The sequence below is a fragment of the Vicugna pacos genome, chromosome 33 (genome assembly GCF_048564905.1).
Source record: "Vicugna pacos chromosome 33, VicPac4, whole genome shotgun sequence".
In the NCBI taxonomy this organism is placed as follows: Eukaryota; Metazoa; Chordata; class Mammalia; order Artiodactyla; family Camelidae; genus Vicugna; species Vicugna pacos.
Window position 1 is genome coordinate 11,200,057 of NC_133019.1, and position 21,343 is coordinate 11,221,399.

Here is a 21,343-nt window from a genome sequence, read left to right on the forward strand (position 1 = left end):
CAGGAATACCAAGTTTCGCACAACATTGTAAAATGACTATAACGCAATAAAAAAAAAGTTAAAAAAAAAAAAAGGAATACAACGTTTCAGAGACTAGGGAGGAGGCAGTCGGGTTTTACAGTGAGACAGACTGCAAGGGTTAAGGGCTGAAAAAGTGGACAGAAAATGAAGGCACCTCCTCAAATACAATGGCCATCACACCTCAGAGCTGGCCTTCACCCCACCCCATCCTCAGAGACCACACGCACACCAGGCTGCTGCAGACAACTTTAATAAGGCACGGGCTGACGCCTGGTTCTTGGACTTAAAGGTCAAAAAGGAAGGGCATCACATCTGTAAGGAAAGAAGAAAATCAAAGGGGTCTATCTGCCCTGCGCAGCTGCTGGTCCCCAGGCCTGGGACGCTCTCTTGCGGCCAGTGATCTACTTCTCCTACCTCAGGGCCCAAATGCCACCTGCTCTCCAGGAAAAGCTCTCTCTGCAGAGAACCTCTCATACCTTGCCCCTTACATCGTGTGGTCACTGTTTCCCTGGGCTGCTGGGCTGGAGGGCCAGCTGCACCTTAGCTGTTTCTCCATCAACTCCCGGGACCTCATATTCCAAGTTTGGTGGGGGAGGGGGTGGCAGGCACCATCCCAGGGACTCAGACCACTGCTGTCCTGTCCCCTTCTTACAGAAGGTGCCCCCCGCCATGGTGTGACCCAGGCTCTTTCACTGCACACTCAGCCTTGGGTTGGGATCTTCAGGTCCCCGCCCCTCGGCCCCACAGGTGACAAGGCCTCACACCTGGCTGGCTCATGCACTGTCGGATATTTTCCAGCCGAGTGGAGGCCAAGGAGCGGGCTTCCTCTGTAAAGCGCCGGTGTCCCTCCTCAGTCAACTTCCAGAGGCAGGATCGAGGCCGTGTGCTGGCCTCCACCTGCATGCTGGCCTCCACCTGCATGCTGACTGGCACTTTCTCAAAGCTGTCTCGGAAACAGAGATTGTGACGCACAGTATTCTTCCAGCCTTCAGGAGCCGTTCGGAAAAAGGGGAAATGTTGTCTGTGGACAGGGAGGGATGGCAAGGAGAGGCATGGTTTCTCTGGGACATGCCCTGCTCTTGAGAATGCTCCCCCCCAGGGCCAGGAGCCTCAGCCCTGCTCGCAAGGTGGAGAAGGGCAAGCTGGCCTGGGACTGCTCTTTGCTGACCAAGCACACGGCAAATCTCCATCTGCTGCATCACGTGTGCAAAGCCTTCGAAACCCAGGGTACTCCCCCCCACTCCTGGGTTCACTTTCTTCCCTCCCTCTGCGGGCTCAGGACTTGCAACAGGAACAAGAGGAGAAATCAGGCCAACCAACTCCTATAAGAGGAATCCTGGTCAAGGAGGACATCTCTTGACAATTAATGTCCTGCGACTCTTCTGATAGAGGGAGCAGGTCTGAGAAACTCCTCACACTGATGGGCACCCGCTCTCAAAGCTCAATGGAAATCCCTTCTCAGCCGGGCTTCCCCGGGTCCCTAGGGGACAGGCTGTGCCAGGCAGTCCAGTCCAAAGGGAAAGCATGTGACAAACTGTTGGCGAAATCAGATTTTATACTGGATGATCTTGAGAAGGAAGACAGGAATTTGACACATTTTAAAATGATTATAAATCAATTTAAAAAATCCAAAAAAAAAAAAGAGAAGGAAGACAGGAGAATTTATGACCCAGGTGAATTAATGTTTTAAAGAACTAAGATGTTTAAAAAAAAAAAAAGGCTGGAGTTTCTCAGATGTGAAAGGGGTTGGGGCTAGCTTTCTTCCTGTACAGGTGACCTGTGGACACACATTCGGGGCCATCCCAGCACCAGGGCCTGGGAAAGGGAACTGGGAATACATCTCTCCTCTCAGACCCAGATCGGGGAACTGAAAGGGCAGCCCGGGCCTGGGGCGGCCCGGAAGGTATCGGACCCAGGGCCCTGCCCCTCCCTTCGCCCGCCTCACAGGGCCCCCGGCACATACCGAGTGAAACTGTAGATCTGTTGCACGTTGAGGCCACAGGGGGGACTGTTTCTTAATGCCAGTGCAATTAGGTGGAAGTAATTGAGAGGGGGCCGGGACCAGAGCCTCCCCTCCTGGCTGCTGGCTTGCCGAAGCCTCCGACTCTGGAGGGGGGCCCTTTTGTGAGGGGACGGGAGAGCCATAGAGGAGCTGTCATCCTGGTCCTCAGCCTCCTCCTCTTCTGTGAGCTAGAGGAGCACAGAGTAGGAACTGGTCCTGACTCCACAGCCTCTACTCCAGGGGTGCGACGGCAGGAGGGGTGGTGGTCTAGGGCCACCAACTGGGCTTCTCCCCAACCCAGGGGCACTGCTAATTCCTGGACCCATTAACCCTTTGTTATCCCTGAGAAAACAGAACTCTGATGCCCACCCTGCCTATAGCCCACATCTGGCCCACGACCCAGAAATCCCTACCTTCCAGTTGCTGGGGGAAGAGGCAAACCGCTTCCGAGGGGGAGACTGCTCTCTGGAAGGTGACGACGACTCCGCCACTGTGGCCTCTGGGCACTTGGCAAAGTCTTCTTCCTTGGGGGGCAGCTGAGGGGAGGGGTCTGTGCTTGTCAGATTCTCCCCCTTACTGGGTTCTGAGACCTCCAGCTTTCCAGGGGGGAACACGATGTTGGGGTCTACCCACATCCACAGGTTCGGCTCGAAATCTGGACCTGTGCAGAGAAAGAGGAGATTGGGGGCCAGAGCACATGGGCTTTGGGTGTCCCACCCAGGCCACAGGGCTGTCAGAGAACTCACTCCCCTCTACTCACCATCGTTATCAGGGTTGGGTTTTTTTTCCAGAGGTAGTTTTGGTGGCTCAACTATTCGGAGTTTATATCTGGCAACTAGCAAAAAAGAAAGACAGAAGAGAGTGAACATGTCTTGGATTTCCACTGTGGCCCCAGGACCCTGGGCCTTGAAGCTTCCATGGGAGGTAGCTATGGGCCTGGACTGGGAGGTTATGATGCCAAATTCTACTGATTTCCCCTTAGCTCTTTGATCTCCTCATTCTCCCCTGCACTCTTTTCCCCCCACATTACTGTCCCTAAGCCATCTCATTAATGCCTGTTACTTCCGTCAGTCACTGTTTATAAATTCAGGGCTTCCAAATCTTCCTCTCTTGCCCAGACGACTCCGCTAGCCCTCAAGTAGAACGGCCTACGGGATAACCGGCAGGCACTTTGAACAACATTTTTAAACTCAACTCCATTTCCCTCCTGTAGTCCTTGTGGCAAGTGGCACCAACTAACCAGTTGTCCAGGCCAGAAACTTGGAAATCATTCTTTTTTTCCCCCAGTTTTTAAAATTGAAGTATAGTTGATTTACAATGTTTTATTAGTCTCATGGGTACAGCGGAGTGATTTAGTTATATTCTTTATATTTATATGTATGTGTATATATGTATGTGTGTATATATATATATATATATATATATATATATATATATATATATTCTTTTTCAGGTTCTTTTCCATTACAGGTTATTACAAGATATTGAATACATTCCCCATGCTATACATTAGGTCCCTATTTTATCTACTGTATGTATAGCAGTGTGTATCTGCTAATCCCAAACTCCTAATTTATCCCTCCTCGCCCCTTCCCCTTTGGTAACCATAAGATTGCTTTCAGTATCTGTGATTCGAAATCATCCTTGACTCCTCTCTTTCCCATACAGACACACCCAATCATCAAGTTCTACCATCCTAGTCCAAGCCATGACCTAAACAGTCTGTTTATCTTCTTTCCTTTATCCGGCAGATTGAGTGATCTGCCTAAAATGTTAATCCCATCTTGCCACTCTTCACTGTAAAACTTTTCGATGGCTTTCCATTGCCTTTAGGCCAAATCTAAATTCCTTGAGATAGTCTGTAAGGCCCTGGCTCCTCATCAGTGCTGAGTCGTTACTCCCAGGCTCTCCACCCATCTGCAACAAACCTCTTCCACATCCTAGCCCTTCCCATAAGCTGTTTTCTTTGCCAGAAACGTGCCCTCTTCCTGCTTGCCTAGTTAATTGCTACTCACCCATCAGGTCTCAGTTTGAACATCTTTCTAAATCATCTACTAAACTCTTGGTCACTCCCCCTCATTTAGAGGAGTTTAGCTCCTGGCTAAATTCCTGTCAGTAATGCCACTCCTGCCTTAAATCTTGTCTATTCCAATAGATACATAGACGATTTTCCTAATTACCAGCGTCTAAGTTTCTTAAACTCTTTTCCTCCCTTAAATTTTGCTTTCCCCTCTTCTGTAGATGGTCTCTCTCACTGCCATAACCTAAACCAACAACAGCAACCTCTCCATAACCTCATTTTTACACCATGTAAAAAAGTACCTTTTTCCACCCATCTCCCTCTCAAGCACAGCCATCCTTTGATACCACTGATACCACCAATCCATTGATCTGTGGCTTTGGAGCACTTGTTTGGTAGAGTTGGATTTAATCAGGGTGTGGTTTGGCCAAGCAAGTGCTTTGAAGCTATAGAAGGCCAAGCCAATCGATGGTATATGCAAGAGAGTGAGCTTGTTTGACCACAGGATTCCAGGTTGGTTAAAGAGAGGACACCCAGTTGGGGAGGGTATAGCTCAGTGGCAGAGCGTGTGTTTAATTAGCATGCACAAGATCCCGGGGTTCAATCCCCAGTACCCCCATTAAAAAAATAAATAAATGAACCTAATTACCCTCCCCCCAAAAGAGGCCATCCAGTGATTGAGAGCAGTGAGTGACAGGATCAACAAACAGGTGATCTCAGTGGGATCAAAGAACAGCACCTGTCTCCCTCCTCCCTCTCTCTGACACAGATGCCCCCCCCCCACCTTCTCAAGGACAATGTTCCAACAATCCTCTCCTCTCTTTTCTGTTATAAATTCCTGTCTCTGGATCTTTCTCATTAGCATTCAAATATGTTGTTAATTCTCTCATCTTATTATAAACAAGAACTTCTTTCGCCCCCTACTTCCTCTGCCAGGCCACTACTCCGTATTTTTGCTTTCCTTTGAGGCAGGACTCCTTGAAAGAATTGCCTATACTTTCTGCCTCCACTTCTTCTCCCTTCCACTCTTAAGGCCAGTCAGGCTTTCTCCTCCACTTCTCCACAAAAAACACTATGATCAAGGTCTCACTCCACCAAAACCATATAATCAGGGCTCTGCTTTGCTAAATCCAACTGTCAGCCCACCTCTACCCTGATCTCTCTGCAATGTTCCTCTCCTGGGACCATTCCTTCCTTGAAACCCTTTCTTCACTTGGTTTCCAGGAAACCACAATCTCAGTTCTGATTCTCAGTGATCATTTCCTCAGTTTTTATTGGTTCTCTCTCTTTCTCGTTAGAATGGAATGCCCACCCAGGGCTGATTCTTGGTCCTTCTCTGTTCTCACCCCTTAAATGCCATCTATATACCCCCAAAGACTCTCAGAATTTATATCTGCATACCTCTCTCCAGAATTCTAGACTTAGATATCCACCTACTTACTCAACATTTCTCCTGGATATCTTAAAAAGTGTCTCAAACTCAGCGTATCCAGAACAGTATTTCCCAATTTTCCTCCCTAAACTCTCCTACCAGAAGCTTCCCCCATTTCAGTGTAAGACAATTCCATCGTTCCCCTTGAAATCAGCCAAAAACTCTGGAAGAGTCATCCTCTATTCTCTTTCTTATACTACACATCCAATCCATCAAGCGAATCCAGCTGGTTCTACCTCCTCACCATGTCTGCTACCACACTGGTGGTCCAGGCTGCCATCATCTCTTGTCTGAATTACTATAGTAGCCTCCTAACCAGTCTCCTGGCTTCCAGGCTCCCAGTCTCTCTACATTACAGTGTACCCTCAACCCAGCAGCCACCGTGATCTTTTCACAATATAGATCATTCAGGATCGGCTACATAATTTGCAGGGCCCAGTGCAAAATGAAAATGTGGAGTTCCTTGTTCAAAAATTATTAAAAATCTTAAGACAATGATAGCAGAGCTTTACACCAAGTATAGTCACCGTATGCAGTCGCACAGGTCACACACTCACTAAGCTGGCGATCCTGTTCCAAATTCTTCAGTCATGTGGCATCTTACTCAGAGTCCACGCCAATGTCCTCAAGGTGGAAGACAGCTCTTTCCGCCCCCTGCTCCACGCCCTGTGCGCTCTGAACTCTTTATTTACTTTGATTCAGCCTCACTGGCCTCTTTACACCAGCTACTTCTGCCTGGGAAACTTTTCCTCTAAGTATCCTCCTGGCTCACTCTCACCTCCTTCAACTCTGCTCAAATACTATGTTCCCAATGAAGACCAACCTGATGACCCTATTTAAAATTGTAGCTGCCACTACCTCCCCACCCCCATTCCTGAGCCTTCTTACCATGTCCTTTTCTACCCCGATCTGTTATCACCTTATACTACATATATTGCACTGAGCAACACAAATGACACTCAAAAACAACCTGAGTAGGGGGAAAAAAACAATGAGCATTATATAAATTAAGGTCACCCATAAATACAATATAACACTAAATAGTTTTTAAAAAATACACTTATCTAAAGACATCAAATGGATTAGGGTAGAAACTTGGGGTGTGTGGGAGGCGATGAAAGCCGTTGGAAATGGAAGGAGGGAAAATCAGTTAATCCAAGTACTTTCCCTGAACAGATGGCAATCATGTACCAGGAAAGGAGGAGGTGATTACCTCAACTCTCAACACTTGAGGACCAAAGGAAAAAACAATTAAAAGAAAAAAAAACGGTCAACCATTCATTCAGCAAATATTGAACACCTCTAGGTGTCAGACAATGTATTAAGAGGCGGGGATACAGCCACGAACAAAACTAATAATTTTTTTTTTCAAGAGAAAAACAAGCGAAGTGCGTAGTGTACTCAAATGGCCAAATGGCGTAGGCGCCACGGAGAAAAGGCCGAGAAGCAGCCTAGAAAGTTCTGGGATGGAGGCGAGCGGGTGAGGTGGAGTTGAAAGACCGCATTCAGGCAGGACCCCTGCCCTCTGCGGGCTTTCCGTCCAGGCAGGGTCCCCATCGCCACTCGGAAAAGTGGGGGTGGGGCGGGGGAGGGGGCTCCAAGGCTCAGCAAAGGGGGCGCGGGGCCTCCCCCGAAACGCTACACGGTCACCGCACTCCTGGGGGTTGGGGGTGGGGAGGAGGTCGAAGGTGAGGACCCCCCCACCGGCCGGCGCGCCCACCAGGCCCCCGCCCGCCCGCGGCGCGCATCCCCACCCCCACGGTCCCCCTCGCGGACACTCACGGTTCTGCTCGGCTAAGGGCAGGTGCGCCGTGGTGAAGGCCAGAAAGGACTCGTTCCCCATGTCCCAGTCCAGCAGTCCCGGGACCTGGCCATGGAGGCTGGCCCAGAAGTCGAGGTGCTGGAGTTTCAGGTCCACGTTTAGGGAGACGAGAGAGAGCCTGGCAGAGAGGCTGGAGACTCCGGGAGAGACTGAGGCTGAGCCCTCGGAGGCACTTCCTCAAATCCCCTCGCTCTGATTGAATTAGGCTGGAGTCCTCAGGTGTGCCGAGTCCGCATTTGACACCCTTGATCTTGGGCCTCCACTGACCCCGCCATTTCCCGCCACCCTACGCTTTCGTTTTGGGGTTTGGGGACCTTGGGGGTCCAGAAGGGAGTTATCCCAGGCCCTCTTCCCCCTCTGTTTGCACCAAGCTCGTATTTTATTCAGTGAATCTGCCTACCATTCAAGAATGATCCTGTGATGGTATTAACAGCTACTTTCTAGAAGTTCGGAAGATTTCGGAGTTTATCTAAGATCGCATCTGTAAGTACATGGTGGAGATAGGATTAAGTGGTGATTTTTATTTTTTTTTCTTTTCTTTTTGAATGGTGATTTTTACATTTTGTTCTTAATAATTTCAAATTTACAGAAAAGCCCAAGAATACTATAAAAAAATTCCGGTATACCTAAATCCAGTTATTAACATTTTATCACATTTTTGCTTTGTTTTTCTCTCCCTCTACATAAGACATACATTATTTTTTTCTGAACTGCTTGAGAATTTGCAGATATTATGACCCTTTACCCATAAATACTTCAGTATGTATTTCCTAAAAACAAGGATACTGGTTTACCCAATCAGAAATGAGAAAATCATCAAAATTTAACATTGATTCAATACTATGTTTAATATACAGGTCCTATTCAAATTTCACCAATTGTCCCGATAATGGCCTTTATATAAATTTGCTTTTTGATCTAGGATCCAATTCAGGATCATGCAGCGCATGTAATTCTCATGTCTCTTTAGTCTCTAATCTGGAGCAGTTTCTCAGACTTTTAAATGTTTCATAACATTGCCTTTTTTTTTTTAATTAAAGTATAATCAGTTTACAGCGTGTCAGTTTCTGGTGACACTTTTGAAGAGTTCAGGCTATTTATTTTCTAGAATGTCCCTTAGTTTAGGTTCCTATGATGTTTCTTCGTAATTAGATTATGTGTTTTTGGAGCAAATACAAAGAAATGATGTTTCCTTCTTAGTTCATCACATCAGAGGCCCGTGATGCCAGTTTATCTCCTTATTAATGGCGTTAACTCAATCACTTGGTTTAATGGTATCCATCAGGTTTCTCTATTCTCAAATTACCTTTTTGTTTTCTCTTTTGTAATTAGTAAGCAATTTGTGGGAAGATACTTTGAAGTGACCTAAAATCCTGTTTTTCATGGAGTTTGGACCTGCTAATTCTAGTGTCCATTTGTGATTCCTGCCTAAATCAATCATTACTATGATGGGTGTGAAATGATGGTTTTTAAAAGTTGACATTCGGTTGTAAGGAAGAGCTTTTCCTTATCTCATGTATGTTTATTGGTTCTCAGTATGTATGCAAAGGATTGATTCTTATTTTATAGAGTGGATTGTATTATAATTCAGAACTATCATTGTTTATTTTAATCTTCAAATTGTCCCAGATTTGGCCAGAGGGTGAGGCAGCCTCCTCTGGTTCCTTTGTACATCCTGGGTCTCCCCATCAGAGCCCAACCACCCTGCACGTTGTTGCCTCTTGTCTACTAGACTGGAAACTTTGAGAGTAGTACCTTGTGCATAGGAGACCCTCAATAAATGTTGTTTTAACTATGGTGAAAACAATAGCCCCCTTTTAAAAAGTTTACTAGGACTCTACCTTTAATACCAATAATTATAATAACTTTTCTTTAGGTTTATTTATGTATTTGTTTGTTTTTTTAATAGAGGTGTTGGGGGTTGAACCTAGGGCCTTGTGCATGCTAAGCATGTGCTCTGCCACTGAGCTATTCCCTCCCCCTTCAACAATAATAAATTTAATGATAATTTCCTAAGTTATAAAAATAATACATGTTTGATGCAGAAGGCTTGGAAGTATAGAAAGCACAAAGAAAAAAACCAGTAAAACAAAAATCATTCTTGGTATCAACCAGAGATGATAATTGACTGCATTCTGATGTATATTATTCCAGTCTTTTCCCTTATGTTTCATAAAAAATTATTGTAACGCATCTACTCTTTTCAAATTAGTGTGTCATTGAAGAATGTTTATATCATGTAAATCATATATCTGATAAGGGGTTAACATCCAGAATATATAAAGAAATTCCATAGCTCATCAAAAAAACCAAACAACCCAATTTAAAAATGGGCAAAGGACTTAAATAGATGTTTCTCCAGAGAAATACAAATGTCCAAAACCACATGAAAAAAATGTGCTTTTATATCATTAACATTAGAGAAATGCAAATCAAAACCACGATGAGATACTACACGTCCATTGGAATGGCTATTATAAAAATAAACAAACAAAACACAGAAAATAAGGGGGGTATAGCTCAAGTGGTAGAGTGTGTGCTTAGCATGCACAAGGTCCTGGGTTCAATCCCCAGTACCTCCTTTAAAAATAAATAAATAAACCTAATTATCTCCCTCCACCAAAAAAAAAAAAAAAATCAGTCATTTAAAAAAAAAAACCCAGAAAATAACAAGTGTTGACTAGGATGTGGAGAAATTCGAATCCTTGTGAACTGCAGTTGGGGACATAAAATGGTGCAGTCCCACAAAAATTAAATGTAGAATTACCATATGATCTAGCTATCCCACTTCTGGGTATATACCCCAGAGAATTGAAATCAGAGATTTGAACAGTTATTTTTATATCCATGTTCAGAACAGCCTTATCCACAATATATAAAAAGTAGAAAAAAACCCAAATGCCCATCAGTGGGTGAATGGATAAACAAAATGTGGTATACACATACAATGGAATATTATTATTTAGCCTTAAAAAAGAATAAAATTCTGGTACATGCTACAACATGGATGGACCTTGAAAATATTACACTAAGTGAAATAAGCCAGACACAAAAAGACAAATTTTATACAATTCCACTTGTATAAGATACCTAGAATAGTCAGATTTATAGAGACAGAAAGTAGAATGGTGGATACCAAGGGTTAGGGAGGAGGGAATGGGGAGTTATTATCTAATGGGTACAGAATTTCTGTTTTGGGAGGGGGAAGGTATAGTTCAGTGGTAGAGTGTCCGCTTAGCATGCACGAGGTCCGGGTTCAATCCCCAGTACCTCCATTACATACATACATACATACATACATAAGCCTAGTTACCTGCCCCTTCCCCAAAATAAATAAAAAGAAACTGCCACTTAAAAAAAAAAAAGAAACAGGCAGAATTTCTGAGTGGGATGATGAAGTTCTAAAGATAGATAGTGGTGGTCTGTGTACAACAATGTGAATGTACTTAATGCCATTGAGTTATACACTTAAAATGGTTAAAATGATAAATTTCATGCTATTAAAAACTAACATGTAATTTTTAGTTATTGTTGTAGGGGTTAAAATGGCTTATTTTACCACAATTTAAAAAGTGTTTCTATCAGTAATTTGCAGACTTTGCAAACACATTACAATCCCCTGGGGATCTTCAACAAATAGTAATACCTGGTTCCCGCCCCCAGCTCATTGGCTCTGGTGTGCGGGGGGCCTGGGTGCTGGGATTTTTATAAGCCCCCTAAGTGATTCTGACGTACAGCATCTTTGGGCTCCCAATCTCGTGCTCTTCCCACGACACAAGAAGGCTGGGCACCAAATCTCCCTTGGCTGTTGCAGTTAGGGTGGGAAGCATGGCCTGAACCATTCTGTAAAAGGCACGCTCTCCCCTCTCCCCGACCCGCTCTCCTGACTCCAGGCCTTAGCTCAGAAGGTCCACCTAAACTAAGGAGGTTCCCAGTGTTCACCTCCTCTCATCTATCATAGCACTGGTCACAGTTTTATTTAATTTATTTACTTGTTCACAGTTTGAGGAGTCTGTCTCTTCCACCAAATTCCATATAGATTCCATGCAGGAGGAACAATGTCTTTTCACAGTTTAGTCCTGGCACCTCTGGTAGCACCTGGCACATAATAAATGCTCGGTGTCATGGAATGAATACATACTGTTTTTCTCTTCCATTGCCTCCCTCTTCCGAGCTCCTGGGTTACTCTAGAAAGGGGTCATTAAGACCACTGTTCTAACATCTTCTAACTCTGTGTCATTTTTTATTGTTTTTGCAGAATTTTTGGCCCTTTCCTAGCCTCCTCTTTCTCTTCAGGGGCTTATTAATTGGTTCGTTCATTTATTCAATAGTATTTGTTGAGTATCTGCTGTGTCCCAGGTACTGCAAAGGTACTGTAGGTTCTGTGGAGCAAAGTGGCTGCTCTCAGGGATCAGTCTGGTTGGGGAGGCAATTGAATAATCACATAAACATAATACTAAATAACAGTAGTGCTGTGAAAGACAGAATAGGAGAACCCAGCCTAACTGGGGGATGGAGGCCGAGAAGTCTTCCCTGGAGATGCTGGGTTAGCTATGCAGAGTGGAGTAGGGGCAGGGGCAGTCATGAGAGTAGGCTGGGCTTAAGGAATGGTCTGTGCAAAGGCCCCGAGGCAAGAGGGAACACGGGACATTAGAAGGAACATGGTGAGAGCTGAGGGACAGTTTAGGGGAGAGACCCAGGGCTGGCCTTGAAGGTCACCTCAAAGATTTTGGTCTTCTCCCTAAGAGCAAGGCAAAGATCACAGATCCTTAGAAGGAGTATATATTGGAGAGGACACAAGTGAACGAGAGTGACCACTTGTACTCTTTTCCCTCAGTTATCCCACTGCAGCGCTCTTGTCCCCTGGCCCAGGGTTCTTCCACCTCTGCTGTCTCCTCTGAGAGCCCCCCAGCGCCATGTCCTTGTGTGTCACCTTGGTGGCCCTCTGTCTTTTCCTGGTCAGAGCCTCTCTTTCCCCCAGCACTGCCCCTTGCTCTGCCAGCCCCCACGCCACAACAAAGGCCCTCAGGCCTCGGGCCCCACGTGCTGCACCAGCCTCGGCCTCACCACCATCCCCTCCCCTCGGGCCCCTGGTTGGGTGGCCTGCTGTGGAGGGTGCAAAACCCACCACCCACGAGTGGGTCTGAGAACTCTGAGTCCTGGATTCTTACCTTGTGCGGCCCCTTCCTGCCTCCCAAGAAAAGCAACCCTGGGGTTCTGGGGCAGAGAGGGTACTGGAAGCCCCTGTAGCCTGGACATAGATTCTCTGAGTTCACCTCAACGTGGAGCCCACGGAAGAGAAACACACAGCAACTCGGCATCAGACTTTACTGTAGGGACGGAGTTCACCGGGGTGAATTCTTGTTGAGCGGGATGGTTAAAGAGGCAAAATGGGAGGAAAACCAATTCTGACAGGAGTGGGGTTGGGGGAAAATGAGTTCTGGGCCAAAGTGAGGCCTTAGAGGGCAAGGGGAGGGACGGAGGGAAGAAAGGGCTGCAGTGGAATGGGGGCAGGGGCTGGGTTGAGGGGGACATGAAGGCACTGAAGGAGCCAGAGCCTGGTGACCGTGGCCTGGGGGCAGGCAGTCTTTTCAGGAGAGGAGGCAGGAGCAACAGCAGAGCCCCAGGCTGGGGAAATGGACGGTGCCTTGGACTTCCTGGAAGAGCCCACTGCCCAGGGCAGCCCTCCTCACTTCCGGGCGCCCAGTGCCAGGGCAATGATGAAGCCCAGCACCAGCAGGAACATGGCGACAGAGAGCAGCACGGTGATGACCACCATGCCCCCTGTCCGGGCCATTCCCAGCCCGATTGATTCCGCCTTCCTTCCTGTTAGAAGAGAGAGCGGGGAGGCCTTTGTGGGCATGAGGGGCCTCCATCCCACCTGAGGCTCCCAGCCTAGCCCCTCATCCATTCATCCAATCAGCCATCCCTTCATCCATTCATTTATCCAACAAACCAACAAATCATTGGAGGGATCCAGACATCCATCAAATAAACATTTATGAAGCATCTCCTCTGTCAGGCACTGAGGATACAGAAATTAGTCAGACACAATCACTACCCACAAAGTTTAGCAGTGCAGACAGGTGAGTCAACAGCCACTTAAAATGGCCAAGACTCAGAGTGAGGATGGAGGTGAGCAAAGAAGCTAAGGAGCACGGGGAGGGGCCCCTGGGATGGGGCGCAGGGACCGGGGAAGTCTTTGGGGCCTGAGATGTTACTTACGAGGAAGTGTGGACATCGGGATCTCTCTACTGGACTCAGTGGATGCCCCCTTGGTCACTAGGTAGGAAATGCTTTTGTCATGAGATTTGGGAGAGAGGAGAGAATCCACAGTGAGTATCTGGGACTTGGGGAAAGACATAGCCCAGGCCTCCCCCTTCACAGCCACACCTCCCCAAGAAAGGCTCATTCATGACCCCATTAGCTGTGCCCCCAACTCTCTTCCCAATGCTGACCACATCCACCACCATCACCACCAAGGTCAGGACCCAGCTTCTCTCCCAGGAGCCTCTCCCATGTACCCCAGGCCTGGATCTGGTACTTACTAGTATTTGGTTCCTGGCACGAGGTTTGTCACCTGGTATGCACTTAGCCTGGTGACAGTGAAACCAGCCCCACTGTCCACCACGCTCACCAGCTCCCTGCGGCCGCGGCATGGAGGCACCACAAAGCTAGATTTCACCACTGGGAAGAAAATTGGGGGTGAAAGGCAGGGTCGAGTTTCTGGACTCCCCAAGGAAGCAGGGCAGTCTTAAGAGTGTGGATGGCCTGAGAGGGGGGTCGATAGGAAGGCATGAGCGGGAGAAGGGATGCCGGGATGTCTTGGGGGGGGGCCTCTGGGGTCTTGGGGATGCCTGGGAGTGGGTAGCAGACCTTTGCTGTCATTTGCTCTCCGGACCATCAGTGTGGCGTTGCCTCCTGTGAGGTGACAGGGGGGCAAGGCAACTAGCAGGCTCTCCGTCAGTGCCGGGGACAGCAGACCAGAGAGGCTTGAGATGTTGAAGTTGGCTGGAGGGCCAGGAGGGAGTTCAGGGGAGGATTATTCCTCGTCCCCCCGTCGAATCTGCCCCAAGCCCTGGGGAGCCCTTTCTGAGGATGAAAAGTCCCTTCTACTCTGCAGTCGGTTTGCAGAATACAGGTCTTTGCCCATCTGACCACCAGGTGGCAGGCTTGGGCTGCAGATGCTGGATTCTCCACCAAGCCGCCAGACCCTGGATGCCAGGAGCGGGTGGCGCCTAGTGCCATCCCTATCCAAAGCCTTGGACCCTTCGCCACACCTCCCTGCCTCCTGGGTCTGGAAGGGGACCTGGATGTGCCCTGGGCCCAGGGACTGATGCCTGCTCACTGCCATCATCAGTCCCCCACCCCCAACTGGCTAGACCCGCTCCTCTTTGAGAACCTTGGGAGGCACAGTGCCTCCTGTCCCGGCTACCCACCCCCTGATCCCAGATCCTCCCCACCCCAGCCAGAGGTGGCAGAGACCTGCAGCCCCAGGGGCCAGGACAGCCAGCAGTATCAGAATCAAGGGCAAGGTCCGGACAGGCAGCAGGGACGCCATAGCTGGGCTGGAGCTCCCTCGGGTGCTGGCAGGCTGGCTTCCTGAGGCAAGTGAGGCCCTGCCCTGGGGGTGTCTGATTTTGTCCTGGGGGTGGGAGGGGCTAGAGGGGAATCCTGTCCAACCTGCCCCCTGGGCCCTATAGCCTCAGGGGAGGCTTCCAGACAGGTTTTTCAGGATGGGGAGCTGGCCTTCAAGCCAAGAATGGGGGGGGCCCTGGCTGGATATTGGTGGCATAGTCAGCTGCCGAGGGGCAGGGTAACTAAGGTGGGGAGTGGAAATGCCCCCCCCTTCTGGGACACCCACGTGTGAGGGCGTGAGTGTTCCTGCCTGCACGTGCGCCTGGAGCACCACTCCCCCTCGGTGGTGGGGCTGCTCCTCAGAAGGCAAGTTCTGAGGTTGCCCTGGTGTGCAAGAAACAGAGAGTAGCCCTGAGGGGCTCCTGAAAGCATCTTGGCAGGGAAAGAACAGGAGAGAAACTGAGAGAAATTGGTGGTAGGGGGTGAGGGCAGCCGAGCCAAGGGTTCCAATGCTTGGTGTCCCCTGAGGCCCTGGCACCACGCTCTGGGAGAGGCCAAGAGGTGTTGGTGTCAGTGCCTCTCCCAGAAGTGCACAGGGCTTCAGATTCCTCTGGAGAGTGGGGCCAAGGATGCCGGGGAAGACTTCCAGAGAGACTGGAGAAGTGGGCAGTGACCTGTCCAGTGGGGGCGGGGGGTGGGCACAGTCAGCCTTGGTCAGCAACCTTTGTTGAACTGTTTGAGAATAAAGAAGAGGAAGAAAAAGAAAGAAAAAGGAGGGAAAAGGGAAAAAAAAGTTTTAAAAAAAGGAAAAGGAAGAGACCGGTAGGAGAAAATGAAAAAGAGACACCATGTCTCTGCTGGCGCCCCCACCCCTGTGCTCAGTTCAAGACATGAAGGAGGAGAGAAGGGATGAGGCGAGATCACCCACCCGGGGTCCCCGGCATTGGCTTTGCTGGCTCGCTGCACACACTCACCCTCAGCCCTCCTGGGCTGTAGATGTTACCGGCTTCCTTTTGTAGCTGTGGAAACTGAGACTCAGAGAGGTACAGCCACCTGTGGAAAGTGGAATACTTTGTCAGGAGAGGTCGCAGCCCTCTACAGAGAGTCTTATGTGTGTCTTTCTGCTCCATGGACCACTCTAGCTTCCCCAGTCCTGGAAGAGGGCCAGGGTCCTGGTAGAGAAGTGAGGGGCTAGTGGGGTTGTGTTCTTACCCCATGGTGGGAAGGGTAGTCTCAAAGCCTGGGGTGCGAGCAGGTGGTGACAATAAATAGAAGTCATGGACCCAAGCAGAGAGTAGGAGGGTCTCAGACCAGCGCATCTCCAAATTTCACATGCCTGTGAATCACCAGGGATCTTGTTAAGATGCAGTTTCTGATTCAGTGGGTCTGAGGTGAAGCCTGAAATTCTGCATTTCTAACGAGCTTCCAGGTAATGTTGATTGATGTTAGTCTGGAAGGCCCACACTTTGAGTCGCCAGATGCTCTGTATTGTGTACCCCTCCACCCCTCGCCCCACCACACACACACTGAATCCTCTAAGGCAGATCGGGCAGGTGTTTTTCCCCAGTCTCCCAGGACAGGCTGCCTTTGGGTGAAGAACTGAATTCCTGCACCTTGGCTTTTATCCCCTTTTAAATCAGATCTTATCATCCTTCTACAAATGAAAGGGGAGCTTTTGCACATTGAGAACTTTGGAGAGAGGAAACAGACTAAATGGTGGAATTGCAGGGGTAAAGGATCTTAGTACTCTTCAATCCCCACCAACCCAGGAGGATGTTTACACTTGGGCTTGGGAGATCTCTCTTCCCCTTTCAGTCACACACCAGGAGCAGAAAGGAGAAGAGGCTGAGTTTATTACAGGGTGGGCTGTGTTAGGTCCACTCCTAAGTTCCCATCCCCATCTGAAATTATCAGTGGGACAGAGCAGGGTAAGGGAGGGCAGAGCTCTTACCAGATTTTAAAAGGATAAGAGGGGCCTGTGCCTTTAAGTCCTCCTTTCTCCCTCCAGTCCCCCCTCCTTCCCCACCCCTGGCCCTCCCCAGGTTTCTGGAGGAGCTGAGAGTTGCGTCTTCTCCCTGCCCTGCCGAGCTGCTCACTGGCTGCTCTGGAGGCTGTGCTTTGCGGTCTCCATGGAAACCATTAGTTGCTAAGCAACTGGAGCATCATCTGTGCTGAGCTCTCGCATCTAATTATCCCATCACAGCGGCCGAGAAGGGTTTGGGGAGCTGAGAGGAGGGGGAGGACAAGCACAGGAGCAAGAGGATAACTCTTTTAGCAGAGCAGATTCATTGACAACGCTGAAGCCATTTAAAGCCACAGCACCCTGTTCCTCTGGAGGATTTCCTCATGGCTTGGAGTAAAGAAACTAGGGCCACAAATGCCTGGAGTCTGTTTCTTGGACCCACTCTTTCTAGGCTGTCTCCCCCTTGGATTCTCGATTCTTAACTCACTCAAGTTCCCTCCCCTGCCTCCTTCCTTCCAAATCCCCTAATCAAGTCAACAAATATTTATTAAATAATAGGTATGTCCCTGGAACTGTGCTAGGCACCAGAGATATAAAGGCAGGGTAAGTTTCTGCCCTCAAGGAGCTCCTGAACTCTCTATTATGCCCCAAAGATTAGCTCCTAAAACAGACCTACTCTTTCTAAACTATGCTACTTTTTTCTTTTCTTTCTTTGTTTCTTTTTTGTTTTTAATTGAACTATGGTAGTTTGCAACCAGATTGCAACTAGTTACTTGGATCATAACCCAGGTGTGTCTGATACATACACTGATGGTTCTCCTTCCACAACAAGCCACTCTTCTGCTTCCCCATCAGTGAGAAGAAATGTCCACTTGACTCCATGGACATGTCAACCTCTGATGGGGACTGTTGTCCTCCTGTTGATGAGTGATACTGTGTGACTTTAGGTGAGTTCCTTCGAACCTCAATTTTCTCACCTATAAAATGGGAAGACTCATTCCTTCCCATTTATCTAGCAAGATATAACAGATATAAAAATGCTTTAAAATAAAGGTGCATGGGAGGAGGGTATAGCTCAGTAGTAGAGCACATGCTTATCATGCATGAAGTCCTGGGTTCAATCCCCATCAAAAAAAATAGTAAAAAAAATAGATAAAATTTAAAATAAAATAAAATAAAGGTACAGAATGAATGTGGAGATCACATTCAGAATCTGTAGGAGCCAGCTGGGGCAGCCCTTATGACTCGGACTGAGAGGTGAGATGCAGTGTTCGCCAAATGTTGGTCCAATGGGAAATCTGTCCTTAAGATGTGAGGCTGGAAAAGGCTGCAAGAATAAGAAAATCTGAGTTGTTCAGTGTTGAAACACAACCGGATGCTTCTTTATTTTTTTGGAATGTTGCCTATGATACAACCACTTGCCCCACATCTTCTTCCACTGTTTTGACTTTGGCCAACTTATCTACCTCACTACTCTGAACTGCAGTTTCCTCTTCTGCAGAAAGGGTATAAAATCTGTCTCACCTGGATACTATCACTCAAGCTAATTTATTTAAGAGTGCCTAGCACAATATCTGGTTTGATAAATATTAATATAAGTAATTCATCTTATCCTCTCCTTTTTATTAACCCTTAGTGCAGATGAAGACTAGAGGCTCAGGGGCAATAAATAACTCTCCCAAGATTGCAGAGCTAGCAAGGAATGAAGTGGGATAGAATTCAGAATTTGTTTTTCCAACTGTATCATTGATGCAAAGGGAGATGGTTGGGCAGGAAAGGGATTCTGAGGGGGAAAAGTGACTGAGATGTGGACCAGCTGTTCCTTGTATACCACACATGCCATCGGGGTATGGGGCATGCCGGGACCGCTTGCTCACTCATTTATTCATTCAGTAAATATTTGTGGAACAATTATTCTACCATGGCTACCATGCTAGGTGGTGAGCTACAGAAATGACAAGACGCAATTCCTGCTCTCAAGTTGCTGAATTTTGGAGAAGGAACTGAGGTAAGCCTTCCTAGGTGAAGGGGATATTCCAAAAAGAGGGAAGAGCGCATGAAAAGGCTCACGGATGTGAGTTATCCTGACACAGTCTGTGAACAATACATCTTGGCTAGAAAGCCGTATTCAAGGTTGAACATGGAGTGAGCTCCAGCCACTGGTTGGGTCAGCAGTGGCTTTATATGCCATGCTTAGGAGCTTGGTTTTTATGCTGAAGAAGACAGAAAGCCTTTGAGGAGTTTTGCTTGTGTAAAGGTCATTCTGGAAACAGTGTGGAGAATGGATTGACAACAGGTAATGCGTTGGTACATTGTGTCAGGGTTGCTCTGTAGAATAAAGCAGAAGTGATGGTAGGTCACTTCGGAGGCTAGGTCCTAACAGGCATTACATCTTCCTCCTTGTTCTCATGGATTGCTTGCCCTGGAGGACTTGGGAGCACCTCCATGGTGAGGTCCACATGGCAAGGGACTGAGGCCTCCTGCCAAGATCCAGTGAAGAACTGAGGCCTCCAACCAAAAGCCATGTGACTGAGCGAGCTGGGAAGCAGATCCTCCAGCCCCAATCAGTCCTTCTGATGACTGTGGCCCAGGCTGACAACTTCACTGCAAATCCATGAGACACCCAGCTAAGTCTTTCCCAGATCCCTGCTTCTCAGAATAAATTTTTTAAGCATTTTGCAGATAAGTTGTTATAAATAGATAATAATACAAATGTCTTGGGAAAACAGATAAAAACAACACTTTCATAGTTGGATAAGTGAGTCTGGAGCACAGGGAAGAGGTCTGGGATAAAGGGAGGGAAGGTGGGCAATGGTTAAAATCATGAACGTAGAAAAGAGTCCTTGAAGAGAGTGGTGGAAGGGAAGGACCAGACAGCCAAGGACATGATACTGGGAAACGCAGCATCTAAAGGACAGTTGGAGGGAGAGGAGCTGATGAAGGAGGAATGAGCATTGGAGGAGAATCAAGAAGGAGTGGATGGAGCATTTCAAAAAGGAGGTGTCAAACGGTATGAATGTCAGGGTTGAAGGTGAGGACTGAAAAATGTCCGTGGGGCTTACCATCTTGAGGGGTGTGTGTGCCCTTTGGAGCAGCTTCCTGCAGGGAGGTGGACAGAAGCCAGACTGTAAGAGTCCAGGGGTGGAGTTAGAACTGTGCAGACTACTCTTTGAAGAAGCTTGGCTGGAAAGGGAAGGAGACAGATAACTGGAGGGGATTGGAGTATAGAAAGGCTCATCTATTTTGTTTTTAAATCCAAAGATACAGGAGAGAGGGGGTATAACTGATGGGGAGGCTTTGGGAGGAGGGAGAAAATGGGGTTCAGATCAGAGGTGGAGGCATTAGCCTTTGGCCATAGGAATGACACTTTCTGGCAGAAAGAGTGGGGGCAGTGGTGCAGAGAAATGTTGTACTTTGGGGGGTTGCGCTGGGAAAAGCTGGGGGATGAAAAGGAAGTTAAGCGAGTTTCCTCCTGAATGTCTCTGCTTTCTCTTGGGAAGTAGAGAACTCGGTGGGGAAGGGTTTGGGGCCTGAAAGAGGGGTGAGAGTTTGAAAGAGCTGTTGTGGGGAGAGGAGGACCCAGCTACAAAGAGCCTCGAGGAAGGCTATGTTTGGAGGGAACGGCCCACTGAGCTGGGGGACCACTGGTCTTCAGGGGCTCGGACCGCATTAGTCAGGGTTCTCCAGAGAGACAGAACCAACAGGATGTGTATATAGAGACAGATTTATTTTAAGGAATTGGCTCATGCATTGTGGAGGCTTGGCAAGTCCGAAATCCAAAGAGGGAGGCCAGCAGGCTGGAGACTCAGGAAAAGAGTTGCAGTTTGAGTCCGAAGGCAGTCTGCTGGCAGAACTCCTTCTTTCTCATAGGGAGAGGGTGGAGGTGGGTCTCTGTTCTGTTAGAGCCTTCAACAGATTGGATGAGACCCACCCTCATTATGGGGTAATCTGCTTTACTCAAAGCCCACTTTTTAAAAGTTAATCTCATCCAAGAAACACTATCACAAAAATATCCAGAATAACAGTTTGACCAAATAGTTGGGCACCATGGCCCAATAAGGTTGACACATACAATTAATCATCACACTGACCCTGACATTTCGGGAGTTTTTCAAATTACTCAAGAGCTAGAGCGTAGAAATGATAACATTGTTAGATTGTACTGACTCAGGGTTAGGGTTTCCAGGGCGTGGAAAGGTGAGGGTATCGGCCAGAGTGAAGGGAAGGAGAGCAGTTCTTGTTGAGCTCACTTGAAAAGGAGTGACAGGAAGCAGCCCTGCAGGAGGGAGGTGTCCAGTGAGGTCAAGGTCAAACAAAGGTGCGGGAGAGATGGAGGAGCAGGAGCGCATGGACGTGGCAGGACATGGAGTGGAGGCCATTTGGTGGCTCCTGACCAGAGGAAGCCAAGGTCCTTGCTGCAGCTGGATGGGATCAAAATGTCGTGAGGCCGGTAGGAGCTGCCAACCCGGGTCTGCAGGGTCCAGAAAGATAACACAAGCAGTAAA

General features: G+C 48.0%; 2 protein-coding genes and 1 long non-coding RNA gene across 8 annotated transcripts; 1 reads left to right on the plus strand and 2 right to left on the minus strand.

Moving 5' to 3' along the window:
• Nucleotides 1–255: 255 nt before the first annotated feature.
• On the minus strand, nt 256–7,497 carry FOXR1 (forkhead box R1). 4 transcript variants are annotated; one of them, XM_072953923.1, is made up of 6 exons: nt 7,258–7,497; nt 2,784–2,858; nt 2,437–2,684; nt 1,985–2,211; nt 786–964; nt 256–333 (listed from the first exon to the last, which is right to left on the minus strand). In XM_072953923.1, the coding sequence occupies exons 1-6, from the start codon at nt 7,316–7,318 to the stop codon at nt 305–307; spliced, it is 819 nt and encodes a 272-aa protein (XP_072810024.1). In that variant the 5' UTR covers nt 7,319–7,497; the 3' UTR covers nt 256–304. The 4 variants fall into 4 exon arrangements, with proteins under 4 accessions (XP_072810024.1, XP_072810023.1, XP_072810025.1 ...); XM_072953922.1 differs by having other exon boundaries at nt 786–1,042; XM_072953924.1 differs by lacking the exon at nt 7,258–7,497 and adding an exon at nt 6,689–7,047 and having other exon boundaries at nt 786–1,042.
• Nucleotides 7,498–12,611: 5,114 nt separating this feature from the next.
• Nucleotides 12,612–16,954, minus strand: UPK2 (uroplakin 2). 3 transcript variants are annotated; one of them, XM_072953919.1, is made up of 8 exons: nt 16,827–16,954; nt 16,088–16,211; nt 15,850–15,928; nt 14,783–14,942; nt 14,174–14,308; nt 13,846–13,984; nt 13,523–13,593; nt 12,612–13,123 (listed from the first exon to the last, which is right to left on the minus strand). In XM_072953919.1, exons 2-8 carry the CDS (start codon nt 16,192–16,194, stop codon nt 12,987–12,989), a joined length of 828 nt encoding a protein of 275 aa, XP_072810020.1. In that variant the 5' UTR covers nt 16,195–16,211; nt 16,827–16,954; the 3' UTR covers nt 12,612–12,986. The 3 variants fall into 3 exon arrangements, with proteins under 3 accessions (XP_072810020.1, XP_072810022.1, XP_072810021.1); XM_072953921.1 differs by lacking the exon at nt 16,088–16,211; XM_072953920.1 differs by lacking the exons at nt 15,850–15,928; nt 16,088–16,211; nt 16,827–16,954 and adding an exon at nt 15,162–15,179.
• A 179-nt stretch (nt 16,955–17,133) lies between these two features.
• Nucleotides 17,134–19,447, plus strand: LOC140691082 (uncharacterized). The gene is made up of 4 exons (XR_012066540.1): nt 17,134–17,441; nt 17,586–17,785; nt 18,776–18,846; nt 19,267–19,447. It is a non-coding gene; the product is annotated as an uncharacterized lncRNA (long non-coding RNA).
• The last annotated feature ends 1,896 nt before the right edge of the window (nt 19,448–21,343 follow it).